The 15,111-nt window shown below is 43.3% G+C and overlaps 1 protein-coding gene across 1 annotated transcript in view; it reads left to right on the top strand.

Annotated features, from left to right (window-relative positions):
• The window catches only part of LOC146197912 (corticotropin-releasing factor receptor 1-like), a 210,036-nt gene that overhangs the window by 71,443 nt on the left and 123,482 nt on the right, over positions 1 to 15,111 (top strand). The window contains exon 2 of the mRNA XM_084592542.1: positions 5,014 to 5,032. Coding sequence (XP_084448668.1) covers positions 5,014 to 5,032 — 19 coding nt within the window. The remainder of the gene's footprint in view (positions 1 to 5,013; positions 5,033 to 15,111) is intronic.

Raw genomic sequence — 15,111 nt, 5'->3', positions numbered from 1 at the left:
TAAGATGAACATCAGAATATTTTCGCAGAAATCGTTTTGTTTATTTTGTCTGAATTGTTGCCGCTTTATTCGTGTTTCGCACGATTCTTGCCTTGGTTGTAGAAACTGCTTTGCCGCAGTAACACCACGCGTGCAAAGAAACCAGCTTTACAAAATCTGCCTGAGGAACGCTTTTGCAGAAATCCACCGTTCCTTCTCTTGTATTTCTTTCGGCAATCTTTGTTCGAAGGTAGGTAGACAAACCAGAAATGTATGTGCACGCACTTCTGTTTGTTAAAGTTAGGAAATATAAGTCTCTCTTTGGGAGTTCCAAATTCTGAAGCAGCGCCTTAATGGAGGGCTGCAGGTAAATTGAGATCACCGGAGATTCTTTCACGTGCACTGACATCGCACAGAGGACCTTGCCGTGATTAAAACGGAACCGACTGGTCGGAATTTGGTTCCTGCGTCGCTTGCGTCAGCAGAATAAAACAAAAGTCGCAAGGCCATCGTAGAAGGTCGCATGAGTAATTGTTTCTTTGTCCGTAACGGCAAGAAGGGCGTTCTTCATGAAATTCATATTAGGTTAAAGCGCTTAATAAAGCACGAGCTGAAGTGGATGATGTAATTTTACGACTGGCACAAGGAAGATTGCAGACGAACTGAGCAGACAATATTTTTCTCATAGAAAAAAAAAAAAAAGAAAACGAAAGAAAGGGCACATAATATCGTCGCAAAGTAAAACTTTTCATGTTACAGCACGTCATCTGGGCGATACTTGTAACTGTTGCAAAAACTTCACCAGCGCAAGTAGCGCATCCTAAGCCCGTTGTGCGCGACTGTTCCGTTTTTTTTTTTTTTTTTTTTTTTTTTTTTTTTTGTAAGAAAATGTGCCGGATTCTCTCTAGTTTACGGCTTTACAGAAACTATTCTCCTTTTCAAATCTGATATGGCGTCATCTTGGGGGGGGGAGAGGGGCTAAAAACACACGTGATATGTCAGACTGGGTTTGTGGTATTCATCTGACTTAATAGAATATTTTAATTTAGTTTAATTAACAGAGGCTGGATGTATGTTCCTCGAGATGCGTCTTAGATCAAACTTAGTCTTTTTGGCAACTCTAAAATGTGTTCTCTAAAACGTTTGGCATGATATCGTGACGCTTTTGGCGTGACAGTTTGCTAGAACACGTATCGAACGCGCATCGAACGCCACATTCCGCTAATAACGCTTCATGCTACACCAAGAAAAACGTGCGCATTGTGCGGTACACGTGCGGGAATTGTATTGTTATAAATACAAAAAAAAAAGGATTTAAATATGACAGGGGTAATATATTGACTCTCTCATTTCACAAGACGTACATTGCAAATGAACCGCGTTTAACAGGAGTGAATCTGCTAAAATGTGCCTGCGAGTCTCAGGCGAACACGTGCTCTTATATAATTTGGGTAAATTGCACTTCAGTCGCTAATGTTAAGGCGGTCGCCATTTAGGTATGGCAGTATGCTAATATATATATATATATATATATATATATATATATATATATATATATATATATATATATATATATATATATATATTACCAATAAGCCGTAGGCAGCTAGAGCAAAGGAAAAAAACCTTTGGGGCCTCATATGCTTCGTCTTTAAGGCAGCGCTAGTGGCGCCCGTTCACAGCTGCTCCCATTCCGGCTCCCCTTTCGCGTAGATGCGCTTTTGCAAATCGATATATCACTGCTATCTTAATATGTGCCTTTATTCACACACACACACACATATCGCATAAGCGTCTGTTTGTGTGAAAGAATTCCTGACATAGATCTGAAGCCCTGCTTGAACCAAGCTGTGCGAACGTGTCTTCCCTGACTCGGAATCCCAGGGCCTCGCCGGGTCCGAGTCTATCTAACCCTTCCACCTCAAAAGAGCCGCTCAGTTCGGCAGCTACTGTCAACTGTATGTGACATGCTCTAGTGACGCCACACATCTCTTCGACCAATCAGAAGTCGGCCATGTCACCTGCCTAGTACCACCTGTGAGAGTCGTCGCGATATTTCGCTCACAGCTCCGACGCCAGATTTTCTGGCGTATGGTCGTTAACGCTATAGAGTTCGAAAACTGCTCTGAGCAGTGGCAGCCTCCATATAGAAGATTCCTCAGGCACAATATTTACAGCACGGAGCCAGTTATCAAGTGTTTTAGCAATCAAAACTTCTAAAGTAAACCGCATAAATGAACAGGCGGGCCTCGTTATTTCGCCCATGATGAAAGAAAGCTGTAGTGACACCAGTGAGCAGAACGTGTCATCAGAGCTTCTAGCCATCAAAGGCTCACCGCTCAGCGAGCCGGAAGCATTATTTTACTCACACCCGGTGACTGCTCTGGTTACGGATTTTAAAACACTGTAAACAATGACCCTGACCTTTTATAAGTGCACTGAGTCATGCGCCGGAAGAAAAAAAAATTAATTTGTAACCTGTGTTTTTTTCTCCTGTGTGGGTTCATTATGTAATGTTTTTTTTTTCCACTTGCTTTAACGCTGTACTTTCGTTAAAACGTGCCCCCCCCCCCCCCCCCCTTCTTTTATTTTTTTTTTTTGGACAATAATACCCTGGCGTCTTGTTTAGAAGGAGGCGGAAGAGAAGCGGCTCAATGTTGTTGATGCGCCCATGGATGTCTGCTTACTCGTGTTTCAGCACCAGCTGTTTCAAATTTCGCCGCCCACGCGGATAACCAAATTGGGTGTCGGTTTACTGAGTCGAGCTGAGGCCCACAGAATGAGTGATTCACATGCAAGGTTTATTAAAATGTATCGGTTTTTATAAACCAGCCAGTCCACGTTTACTTCCCGGTGTCAGATTTTGTCGCGCTTTTGTTTTTCAACATTATTTTTAACACTGCAGCAGTGTTTTCAGGGAGATGCCTCTGTTCTAACGAACAGATGGTTTGATGGCAATGGTAATGTTTCGTGTTTTAAAATTTATAGCAGCATTCAAAGAAGTCGGAAAATTGGCATCGCTAGAAAAACGTTACAAGAAATGAGACAAGAAAAAAAAAAGAAAAAGAAAACGGTAGATATATTTCAGAAGCTGCCAAACACAAAAGATATTGAATTTTGATGGTCATGGTTAGGTGAAAAAAGATTAAATGCTTACGTGACATGAAAACTTTCAGTTACCTACAGGAGCGCAAGAAAGCGAATGAGAATGCCCGCCCAGGGCTTTATGAAAAAAAAAAAAAAAAATATATATATATATATATATATATATATATATATATATATATATATATATATATATATATATATATATATATATATATATATATATATATATATATATATACATACGGACATCTAAGCTTCTCCGCAAAGGGTAAAACGCGATGGCGTTTAAAACACATGGACGATGTTTTCAGATTTTAGTTTCGTTACTTTTAATTTTTGATACACTGATAGTTAGCATTATCAAAATTGACTTTCCATTCTGAGCAGTTTGAAACCTTCGAGCACATTTTTAAAAAAGCAAGGCGCCCGTGTACTGTGCGATGTCAGTGCACGTTAAAGAACCCAGGTGGTCGAAATTTCCGGAGTCCTCCACTACGGCGTCTCTCATAGCCTGAGTTGCTTTGGGACGTTAAACCCCACAAACCAAACCAAACAAAAAAAAAAATTGTTTCAGTTGATGAGCTGATAAGTTACGGTCTAAATATTCATAATTTGCATCATATAGCATTGCATGTACAGTCTGAGCATTTTGACACTTTTGGATCACTTTTTTGTAAATGTTTTCATTTTTCCATTTCTTTAATTGACCGGTTAATTACGGGTATTTGATTAACTTGCAGTCGCTTATCACACATCAGTTAATCTTCATTCACTAGAACCACATAAAAATTACAAGGGTTCAGCACTGCTGAGCCAAATATTGAGCGAAAACATTAGCTGCGGGTGACCGAGTTTTCTTCTTCTTCTTCTCTTTTTCTTTTTCCTTAGCCCAGATATAAAGCCCCGCTTTAACCAAGCCGTAGGAACGTGCCTTAGTGGCCTATAGGGGCAACGTGAATGCCAGGGTCCTAGCATGCTGATTCTGATATAACCATCGCATGTGAAACGAGAGACCCAAGTTGGCAGCTGCCGCCAGCTTGGGGTCGTCTACGGGGGTCGTCTAAAGGTCAAAGGTCAAACGTGGTTACCGCCAGAACCACGCTGACGGCTTGAAAGTGCGAGTAGTATTGCTTTCGCAATAATGCCCTAATAACTCCTTTTTTTTCTTTTTCTTTTTTTATTTTATTATTATTATTACTATTATTATTATTATTATTATTATTATTATTATTATTATTATTATTATTATTATTATTATTATTATTATTATTATTATTATTATTATTATTATTATTATTATTATTATTATTATTATTATTATTTTTTTTACGCAGCCCCCAATTATTTCCGACAAATTGGTCAGACGCCGCCTACTGCGTTTCGACCGAACGAGGAGCAGAAGCTATCGTCTAAAGTTCCCTTTACTATTCTTATTGTCAGTGGCTGTTGTCTCCTTTCTTATGTGACCCGCTTAACCAACCCGTATGAAGATGCCTGCTTGGCCAAGGGGCAGCGTGTCTAACTCGGTATCCAAGCGTCACGGAACGCAGCATTTTGATGTCATCCTCTCATCTCAAAAGAGAAGCTCGAGATGGAGCACCCGCAAATCGGGCGTGCCCCGTGGTCTTCCGAAATCACACAAGTTACAACACGGCGACCAGTCATTGCACCACCGTGAAAGTGGCGAGCTGCTGCCTTCCATAGGTACGCGCCCGATTTTGTTGCGGGAGCAACACCACGCCTGCTAGACCTTTTTTTCGCGGTAGCCACGTCGCGCCGTCGTGAAGTAGTTACCAAGGCCTCGTGCCGCCGCCTCGCTTAGCAGCTGCTCCTCTGTCGCCCAGCAACGCCATGTCGCACGCTCGCTTCTCTCTCGCAGCTGCGCCTGCCACGACATTTGAATTCACGTTACCCGGTATGCCACAGGCAGGAGCTGCCAACTCGGGTCGTTCCTTTCATGTGGGAGGGTGACATCATAATAAACCTTGCAGAACCGCTTGATCCTACGTTCCTGCGTGTCGTTGTTCCAACGACACGCAGGCATGTCCATACAGCTCGGTTGAAGCATGACTTTATATGTTAGCTGGTAGCTTACGCTCTCGCGTCATGTCCTTAAAGGATGAGCTTAAGCGTCCCCAATAATTTAGCACCTTACACTGATAGGGCGTGATAGGGGAATAATGTAGCAAGCAAAGGAAGCTTCCGCTGTTGCTTTCGCAATTCAACTAGGGTACAACTATGTTTTTTCGTTCACAATGCTATCCATTTCGAAACTGACCGAATTCCTCCCGCTCGCCAAGCGAATTGCACGGTTAAACTACGTGATACATGCGTATCTGCGGACGTCACACACATGTTTAATGCCAGCAAGCACAGAGCCGAGTAAATTCGAGATAAAACGTGACAAGGTATATAGGCTTCGCAGATGCCTCCTGTTATTCTTATTTTCCAACTTACCCCTCGAAGTAGTGCTTTCTCACTGAAAGTCATATGAAGACAGCTGTAAGTGACAACCAACGTGTAAGGAGTGGTATGTACACGATCAATGGTCTGTTTATAACAGGCCATGCGCTAAAGAAGAAATAGTTAAAGCAGACGTTTCTATCAAGATATATTTCTGGTAAGGACACACCAAGACAACTCAACACGCTTGAAACTCGACAGAATGAGTTTCGAAAGGAATAGCTAGATTATCGTGACGTAATTCAGTAATTTAGTCGGGGACGGCTCCGAATACTTCGCCCGGAGTAAGTCCTACAGACACCGCTTGAGAGTTTAATCAGTGCAAAAGGGGCCACTGAAGGACAGAATAGCATGATATGCTCAAAAAACAAATAAACCTTTACAAACTAAGTTAAGCGAAGCAGCACGGAACGTGCATTTAGAACCGGAGTCGGGCTTAGATAGCATTAGACGAGATCTTTATAGTGCTCTGCATGGTTGTTTGCGTACGCGCAAAATGTCTGGAGCGGAGTAATCTTCGAGCCAGGTGTTTGTCTTGGGTAGTTAATGACAAATGCCGCATTGGACTCAACGGAGAACGGTTACACTTTCACGAAAGTAGTCCCGCTCGGAAGAAGGTGTTAAGTTTCTCGTTAATAAAATGAGTTCCTTTTAATAAAGGCAAGAAGAAATGAAAGAGAGCATGATTGGTTAGGCTTGCTTTATAGGGTTAAATGTCCTAAAGCAACATATTTTACGAGGAAAGCTGTAGTAGAGGCCGGTAGAATATTTAGACCACCTACGGTTCTTTAACGTGCCTTGATATCACACAGCACACGTGCGCCTTGCCTTTGGCCTCCACCAAAACGCAAGATCGAAACCACGGCGGGGAAAGGGTGCCTGAAGCCGGAGAACAGCCTAAATTTCGAAGAACGCGAACTACGGACACACCTGAATTCCTGTTTTTAATATTTTGTTAAAGAAAAAAAGAATTGAATTCAGGTTCCTTCTCTGTGCTACATTATAAGACGCATTTGTTCATTCGGCTAATTTCCAGAGCAGAGTAGGGCAAATTCACTAAATTTCCCCATTTGTTCATCGCTATATCATAATTCTCGATAATCGCTTTCTCTAAATGCAGCTATAGCAATTATTTATTCATTCTCCATTGAATGCTACTGTTAGGCATCATATTGACGAACGGCAAATGCCGTTCTGTTGCAGCAGGGGACGAAAGTGCTGGTTTGATTTGTGGGTAAGCTAATCCGTTTAGGTTGAAATATTATGAGGTTCATCACCTTTGGTCCAGCTGCTTGAAGTGCGGCATCTGACCTCAAGAAAGTGGGTTTTTATCCGGCCGCGGTGACCCTTCCCAGACGGTACAAATCAATCTTCAGCCCTCCCCTTACCCGCCTTTCGAGGCTGATGTATCTGTTTAGGACGGTAAATTCCGATGTTGGTAATTTACCGTCCAGTACATATAATGAATGTTCATTCATTTGCAAAACACAGGAGAAGGGGGAAATCCGCGCCTATTAGTTAGCCGTCTCGTGTCGGACTAATGTTATGTCTTTGGGCTGGTGCCATATATGCCATACTGATTTAGCCACAATGTCTCACTCCACAATTTCCATTTAAAAGATGTAGAGTGGAATTTCTGCCATCCCATTTTGCCTCTTAGTGATCGTGAGATAAATTATGGGGGACACTAAATCTCTGCCTTTGATGGCATATAAACTCTCATATAAAGCCCCGTTTTAAGTAAGCCGTATGAGCGTGCCCGCATGACGTTAGGGAAACATGAATCCAAGTGTTCTGACAGGCTTATTGTGATTTTATCCTGTCATAAGAAAGGATTGACCCGAGTTGGCTGCTCCTGCCAAACGTACCGTCCGGTAACCCTACGTTCACTCAGTGCGCCGCCTTGTCAGCTGCGAGCTGTCACCCGCAAGCGCTATGCTCGTGGTTTATTGGTCACGTTATCGGCGCTTATGCCTGCCACAGAAGCCAAATTTTCGGCGAATGGCGCCTTTAACTCTTTCGCGTTAAAGACGAAAACCGACGTTTGTTTCAGCAAATCATTTTACACACACGTGCATATAATTCGCCTGATAGTGAACATTTGATCTTGGCTATGGGATCGTGTCTTTGCTTTTCATTTCTCTTCGTTTCGGGTATATTCACCACGTTTTTCCGTACAAGGAGTCATCTACATGCTTTCCTGCCGTTAGACAGTATCACAGTAGGTTTGCCTGTACGAAGGCCTACTGGACGGGAAAACAACGCAACTTAACACGTGGCTACGACGTAAATTACCTCAGCTGCACTTTCTTAAAATAAATAGCTGCTGCAATAGTTTTATTTGTTTACAATAAACTCCTTCCTTTTATTGAGAGTGATACCGTACTCTGTATAATAATACTTTTCTGCCACTGAACGTATTTTGGTGGTTGAAGCTGGAAGCGAAATGGCCTGCTAAGCGCTCATGCGTTGATTGCCGCGTTTCCTCTCCGGTTTCCGCCCTGGAGAAGATGGGAGGGATGCGATTTGTCGGCGTCTCCATACGTGCGCAGATACACGCGACGCCCATTGAAAAGCTAGCTGTTGGAAATCCTGGCTGCGGGTAACGGGAAACGATTAAAATGCGCCGCAATCCTGTCACGAGCTTTGTGCGTCCGGAGTAAAGGATAGGGTTACGGCTTCCACAAACATTTGCACTATAACTACAGAGGCGGCGAGGCGACGCCGCAGGCCTCGTTCAGTTGGCGTCGCGCGCTTTATCCCCTGCAAGCACCGCGACACTTCTGCAGTGGACATGAAAAGGCTTTTGAGGCGAGCGTTGGTGACGCGTGAGCCTCTTACACAGGGGATTCATTGGGAAAACCACATCTCCTCTCCTTCCCTTAGGGCGGACGTCGACGGCATCGCTTTTCCCATGCGAAAGTTACTTGAGGTTTTAGTATTTCTGGCGGTTTCCTATAAATAAAGCTCGGCGCATTACTGAAGACAGAAGGCAGAGATTGAGTCTCACTTCAAAAATGCTTTTCCTTTAAGACTGATTAGACACATCGCCAACCGGAAAACAGGAATGAGAGAGGCTAACTCATTAAGACTGGTACAGGCTTTCGTAATAAATAGAATAGCATACGCGACCCCATACTTACATCTCACTAAATGCGAAAAAGAGAAGATAGAGGGAATCATTAGGAAAAGTATCAAGGCTGTTCTGCGACTTCCCCACTGCACACTCACAAAAAGGCTCATGAAGCTCGGCGTATCAAACACACCTGATAAAATAACTGAAGCCAGCAGGATCTCACAATACGAAAGACCCACCAGAACACAAACAGGGAGAAACATACTAAACAGCCTGAATATATCCTATGAGGGTATAAGTGGCATGATAACAGATATACCGATGTACATCAGGAAAAAGCTAAAAATCCTCCCAGTTCCAAAAACATGCGTATAGAACATCATAGAATAGAAGAATAAAAAGAGCTGAGACCCTGCAGAATCGCTACGGAGGTCGTACGGACGTGGTCTACGTCGATACGTCGACGCGGATGAGTACGAGTGCTGTTCAGCCATGGTGGCAGTATAGCGAATGTTGTGGCTGTAGGAAGAAGGAAAAGAAAATGCACGGGCCTGCTACTGACTCTGTAGCTGAGCCACCTCCGCTGCCTCGTGCGGACAAAAGAGAAAATAGAGAAGAAAGAAAAAGAAGAGGGAGAGAAAGACGCTCGTAGTAGCAAATAAAAATCAATTACGAGCGCTGCGGCGGAGAACAACAACGAGAGAGTAATGACAAGGACAGGCAATCCTGTACCAACTAGCTCAACTTTCCGTATAAAAACCAAGAGTTCAACGCTGCCTGTTTTGTCCGCACAAAATCTGCAGAAACGACGACAGAAATGGCCATAGCGCCTGAAATAACAGGTACAGAGGCAAAAGTAATAATCGGTGATTTCAAGTCCATGGTTAGCATTTATGTCAAAGGGAGATTATAAAAAGAAGCAAACAGTATATTAAATCTACTTAAAAAGAGACATTCAAGTAAAGTGGTCACCGGCCCACTCCCGGCTACAGGGAAATCACGGAATTCACGGAATTCACGAGTTCACCCAAGGACTAACTTTCCGCGTGGACCTGGGCCCCTATCATGATAGCAATAGTGGCCAGAACCGTCTACTTAGATATAAAGCCAAAACACAACACTATAGACTAATTTGAGCAGTATACGCACCGGCCGACAGACCACTAATATTTGGAGACTCCTACAGAAAAAAAAAAAAAAAAAAACATATCCCAGCCTCCTGCTCATGAGCTGGTAATAAGTAACCAACATAATATAAAGAGACATGCAAAAGTTGCAAACATTTAGCAGACATGGATCACATGACCTGGACATCCCCAAATATAACACAAACACATCACGAATAAAGAGCAGATGCCTCCTGGGAGGTTCTGATGTTCAGTTCGGACCCAAAAATACAGCTTGAACTCATTCAACTGGCTGAAGACACCGCCCGGACCCAGGAGCTCCGAGCCACTGTTCAAGCGGATCGGTATCATTATCCTGATCTGTTGGAAAATATTATTTCAATCAATCACTGTTTAATATTCAGAGCTGGTTAATGAGGCAAGGTGGTAATGAGCACCTACAAACTAAGACAGCGGCACGCCGTTTCTTGCTATAACAGTGTAAAGTTGAGTGTGAAGCGGAAAAAAAAAAAGAAACAAAAAGAACTCACGGTACTCGCATTTGGCCACTCGATGGAAATGCGCTCGCAGGTGTCGTTGTGGTCTGCTTAGCTACTTATTGACTATAACAATATGGGATGTTAAGGTCCTTCAGCTGTAGACTACGCTAAGTACTGAAACTCTAGATTCTATTCTCACATTGCCCTTATTTTAAACGCTGGCTTATACAGCTTGTTCGGTCGAAAAGCCGCCGGCGTAGTATACAGTACTAGTCGGAATCGTGTGCTGGAAATGATCGTGAGGCTGCGTAGAATAACTGTATCAAAGTAATTTGTGGTTCTAGTAATTAATGATTGATTGGTGTGTGATAGGCGGCGACGCAGTACTGAAAAATTTTACTCAATAAATTAATCGTTGAATTAAAGAAGCGAACAGAATGAACAAGAAAAGAAAAAATTGCTGTGATTTGGTTTGTGGTTTAACCTAGAGTTACGCGAAAGCAATCTGCTCGTCTACGCTTAGGTTCGGCTTCAAAGTAAAGACATGACTTTTGCGCACAGTAGTTTACTCTATGGTTTTAGCTTTATTAATGCCATAGTGGAATCACTTCACGTATAAGCACCCCTTGCATCTCGTCGTTTACCATTCTCATTCGGGTGTAGAAGACTTCAAGTGGTATGACATTGTCTCTACGTCGAACTCCAGGACACATCGTCGTCACAACATTCGAACGAAACTTCTGTCCTAGCAACTCGCCGTTGTCGTTCGCGTCTACCAACTACCTAGTTATCTGTCTTCTTCTTATTTTCTTCTTCTAATCCTCATCATTATCATTATCATCATCATCATCATCATCATCATCATCATCATCACCACCTTCTTCTTCTTCTTCTTCTTCCCCGGTGCCACGGTAACACGGTAGCACAGTGCCACGCGGACGACTTGAAAACCTAGCGCAGTGTAGCTTTCGCTACAAAAAAAAAAAAAAAAAAAGGGGGGGGGGGGGGATTCAAAAGGGTCAAAATGCTCCGAATAAAAGGCATATGCTTGATGATGGGAATTAAGAAAACTTAGATTGAGAAGTTGAGCAGTTAAGAATTGAAACAATTGAGAAAAGAGTGAAAAAAGTGTTCTGAGGTGTTAAAATGCCTAGCATGCGAACCCAATGTTTGCTGATGCTAAGTATCGGTGTATAAAAAGAAAAAGTAAACATAAAAAGCGAAAAACATCGTCTGTGCGTGTGAAACGCTATCGCGCCATACACTTAAGCGCTGAGTTTGTGTCCCTCTGATATTTCTTTTATAGCGCCTTTCACATGTATTCTGATTCCCTTTCTTACGTGTACTTATTTATACAGTCGTAAGCTACCGCGTTCTGTTAAAGACCACTCGACAATTATATCAATCCCCGCTGAATCAAGCCTGTATAAGACCATGCCTGTATGGCCAAGGAGTACCCGTTGCCTAACTCAATCTTAAACTCCCGGTAGGTTCGATTGCCATCTCCTACCCATTTCTCAAAGTGCTTCTCGAGTTGGCAGCTTCTGCCTTATCACTTGCTATCGTGACGTCACGCAATCTTCCGGCCTATCAGTGCCCAGCCTCGTCACTTTATAAACATCACTTGCAGGGCTTCACTTCGCGAGGCCTCAGCAAACTACGTCGTAAACAGCACGTTCCCTTTGATGCTCACGCATTGAAAAGACCACGTATCCGACACTAGCGCAATTAAACAACCTCAATGGTGCCTCTTTAGTAATAGAACCCTACTCGCTTACTAGTTAAGAGCTACTATTCTGCTTGGTAGATTAGTATTCGCTAACTTCGTGTGGAAATTGCATGGCATTCCCTACCAGAAGGAAATTACGTATGCGACAGAAACAGGAGCACGAAAGAAAAGTCTACACAAGGCGTATCGCGGAGGGCACACCTAAATAAATGGTTTTCGAAAGCGCTCTACAACTTGCAGTACCGCACTTGAGGTTCGAAGTGAATGCTCAGGAAGTGGAATGCTCAAACATAATTAATGATTTTGACCGGAACAGCGCGCACTAAGACACAGACAAGAAGAGAGACACGACACACACGAGCGCTGACTTTCAACTGGTGTTTATTGTTTGGAACGAGGCATATATACACAGTTCCAACAACACAAGGAAAACACCCATCCTTCATAGATTCATAGTCAATTCATGCATGTCTGTTCGGTGTGACATGCATGAATTGACTATGAATCTATGAAGGATGGGTGTTTTCCTTGTGTTGTTGGAACTGTGTATATATGCCTCGTTCCAAACAATAAACACCAGTTGAAAGTCAGCGCTCGTGTGTGTCGTGTCTCTCTTCTTGTCTGTGTCTTAGTGCACGCTGTTCCGGTCAAAATGAGTTACCAACTTGCCCAAGCATCTGTTTTAACGAATAAATAATGAGTTGTTAGTTAAGGGGAAACAAAATATTACCTGGTTTACTCCAGGATATGCCGACATCATGCAGACAGCTCAATAATTGAATGCTCAGGAAGTGGAATGCCCACACATAATTAATGAGTTGTTAGTTAAGGGGAAATGGAGCCTGGTTTACTCCAGGATATGCCGATATTAGGCAGACAGCTCAATAATTGAATGCTCTGGAAGTGGAATGCCCAAACATAATTAATGAGTTGTTAGTAGAAGAAAAGTGTTGCCTGGGTTTCTCCAATATATGCCGACATTATGCAGACAGCTCAATTCACGTTCGATTTGCTTTTCCGTCTCGCAGTCTTAGCTTAAGTTTCGTGGAAGTAACGTTTCTCTCGCTTGTCACTTATTATACGCTGCATATTCGCGTCGAACAAGAACGGGTTCTATACAGGGTGCGTTTCTTAAATGTCTTAAATAAAAAAGAAAGGTGATTTGCTTTATGCATATTTTAGCCCATGGCCTATAAATCATATATATATATATATATATATATTTTACCCTCGCGAGCAGGCTGCCAGCGCGTTACTCTCGACACCAAGCGAAATCTGTCGGGGGGCGCGGCCATGGGACTGCGGAACAGCGGGCCGCGCAGGCGCCTCCCGTTGAATACGTGTTCGTGAACGATCGTTCAATCCTGTCGCTAACGCGCTGTACTACTTATGTATGTAGGTGTGTGCTGTGTTTCGCTACTCACATTTGTCCTTGTTACAAAGAGCCCTACAGTATTCGCTACAGCACTTTGAAGCGCATTGTTCTCTCGTTGACGTAATATGCGAAGGCAGACAACCATGCAGGTTGCGAACTGTAATTCGCCGTTTATGCGCAGTGGTGGCGTGCTTTTTTTTCTGGGACTGCCCTTCACAAGTAATAAACGCACACATTTTGCTTTTTTACTTTTTTGATTCTGCGCATGACAATGTAGAATTTTGAACCGCACTCCATCGTGTGAGATGCAACCGGATCGGCGAGCTTTGCGCTGAAGATTGCTTTGGCAAAACGTGTGTTTTCGGCCATCAGTAGTTTCTCTTTGGCTTTCGTTTGCCTTTCCTTAACGGGCGTGTAAGTCCGACTATAACAGACGTTTGGGCGAGTTGGGTAATCTATGAGTGGAGACAGAACAAACAAAAAAAGGAAAAATAAAAAGAAAATGACGAAGACCTACGCCCCCGTTCTTTTTTTTTTTTGCTTGTGCCGTCTGCACTCCGACTTAAAGCAATCCAAATCCTTATTTCCTTATTTCATAGAGAAGTCGGCGTGCAAAACGGTTGAGAGTTGTAGCTTTTTGTTGTTTCTGCCTGAAACTCAGCAAACATAATTGCATTACATGCTATCACTTGGCCCGAATGGCTAAACAGATCTTTCATACACACAGAAAGCATCGAAATAGAGTATATTCGTATTCAACCGCTACTGTGTTAATGTTTGTTCAAAACTTAAAAGAGATAGAGGAACGGTGTTGGGCCCTCCAGCGGTGGCTCTGTGGATAGGGCTCTTGACTGCTGAGCCGGAAGACATGGGTTTGATTACGGAAGCTATGGCCGCTCTTCGATGAAGACGAAGCTGAAGGTGCTTGTGCAGTGTTCGATGTCAGCCCACGTTAAAGAACCCCAGGTATTCGTTAAATTTCCGAAGCACTTCACTACGGCGTACCTCATATCCGATGCCAATTTTGGACGCTAAACTCCATATACCACATGAAAACTGAGTTGCCATGCTCCAGCTAGCACTGTCTTTTTGCTGTCTTTTCTCCCTTTGGCATGTACGACATTGTACGTGCATATTAAAAAAAAAGACTATATCATGCTTGACATTGAATGTGCTACGGTTTGATAAGCACTAGAATTTCCAGCGATAAAAAGAAACGATCCTAATGCTGCGGTGTTTATCAATAAAGCGCAACAAAACTTGCCTCCTGCTAGCTTGTTGATTCCGATGAGCACACCGCGATAATTTGTTGGTGTTGCTGGCAAACACCATGCAAACGACAGCACAGCCTAATTGGTGAGGATCGGAACGGCTAGCAGGAAGGAAAAAGAACTCATTAGAATTGGAATTATATGCAAGTCGTACGCAAGAGCAATGCTCGCAATTGTATACAAAAGTTTTCTCGTCAGTAAGGTACCGAAATGGCAGCATTATAGCGCGGCTGCGTGCTGAGCACCAACACAGTTAACGTGAACCTCATACTAAATTCCATTAATAACGAGTCGATTTTAGGTCTCTACGGCAATGCAAATAAACTTTCTCCAACACAACCGTGCGATGAAAATATTTTGGCAATCTTCTCTAGCACCCGAACGCTAGCTAAACTTGGCTACTGGGCAGGCGCGGCCGCTGCAATACCGCGGCCCCACAGCCCCCAAGGAAGCGCCCGCGCGGCGGCACGCCAATCGGCAGAAAATGGCCGCGCCCCGGAGCGG

This window comes from Amblyomma maculatum, chromosome 2 (assembly GCF_055883805.1).
Source record: "Amblyomma maculatum isolate TAMU_Amacu chromosome 2, ASM5588380v1, whole genome shotgun sequence".
NCBI classification, from domain to species: domain Eukaryota; kingdom Metazoa; phylum Arthropoda; class Arachnida; order Ixodida; family Ixodidae; genus Amblyomma; species Amblyomma maculatum.
Note: the sequence above shows the minus strand (reverse complement) of the source record. Positions and strands in the feature narration are given on the sequence as shown.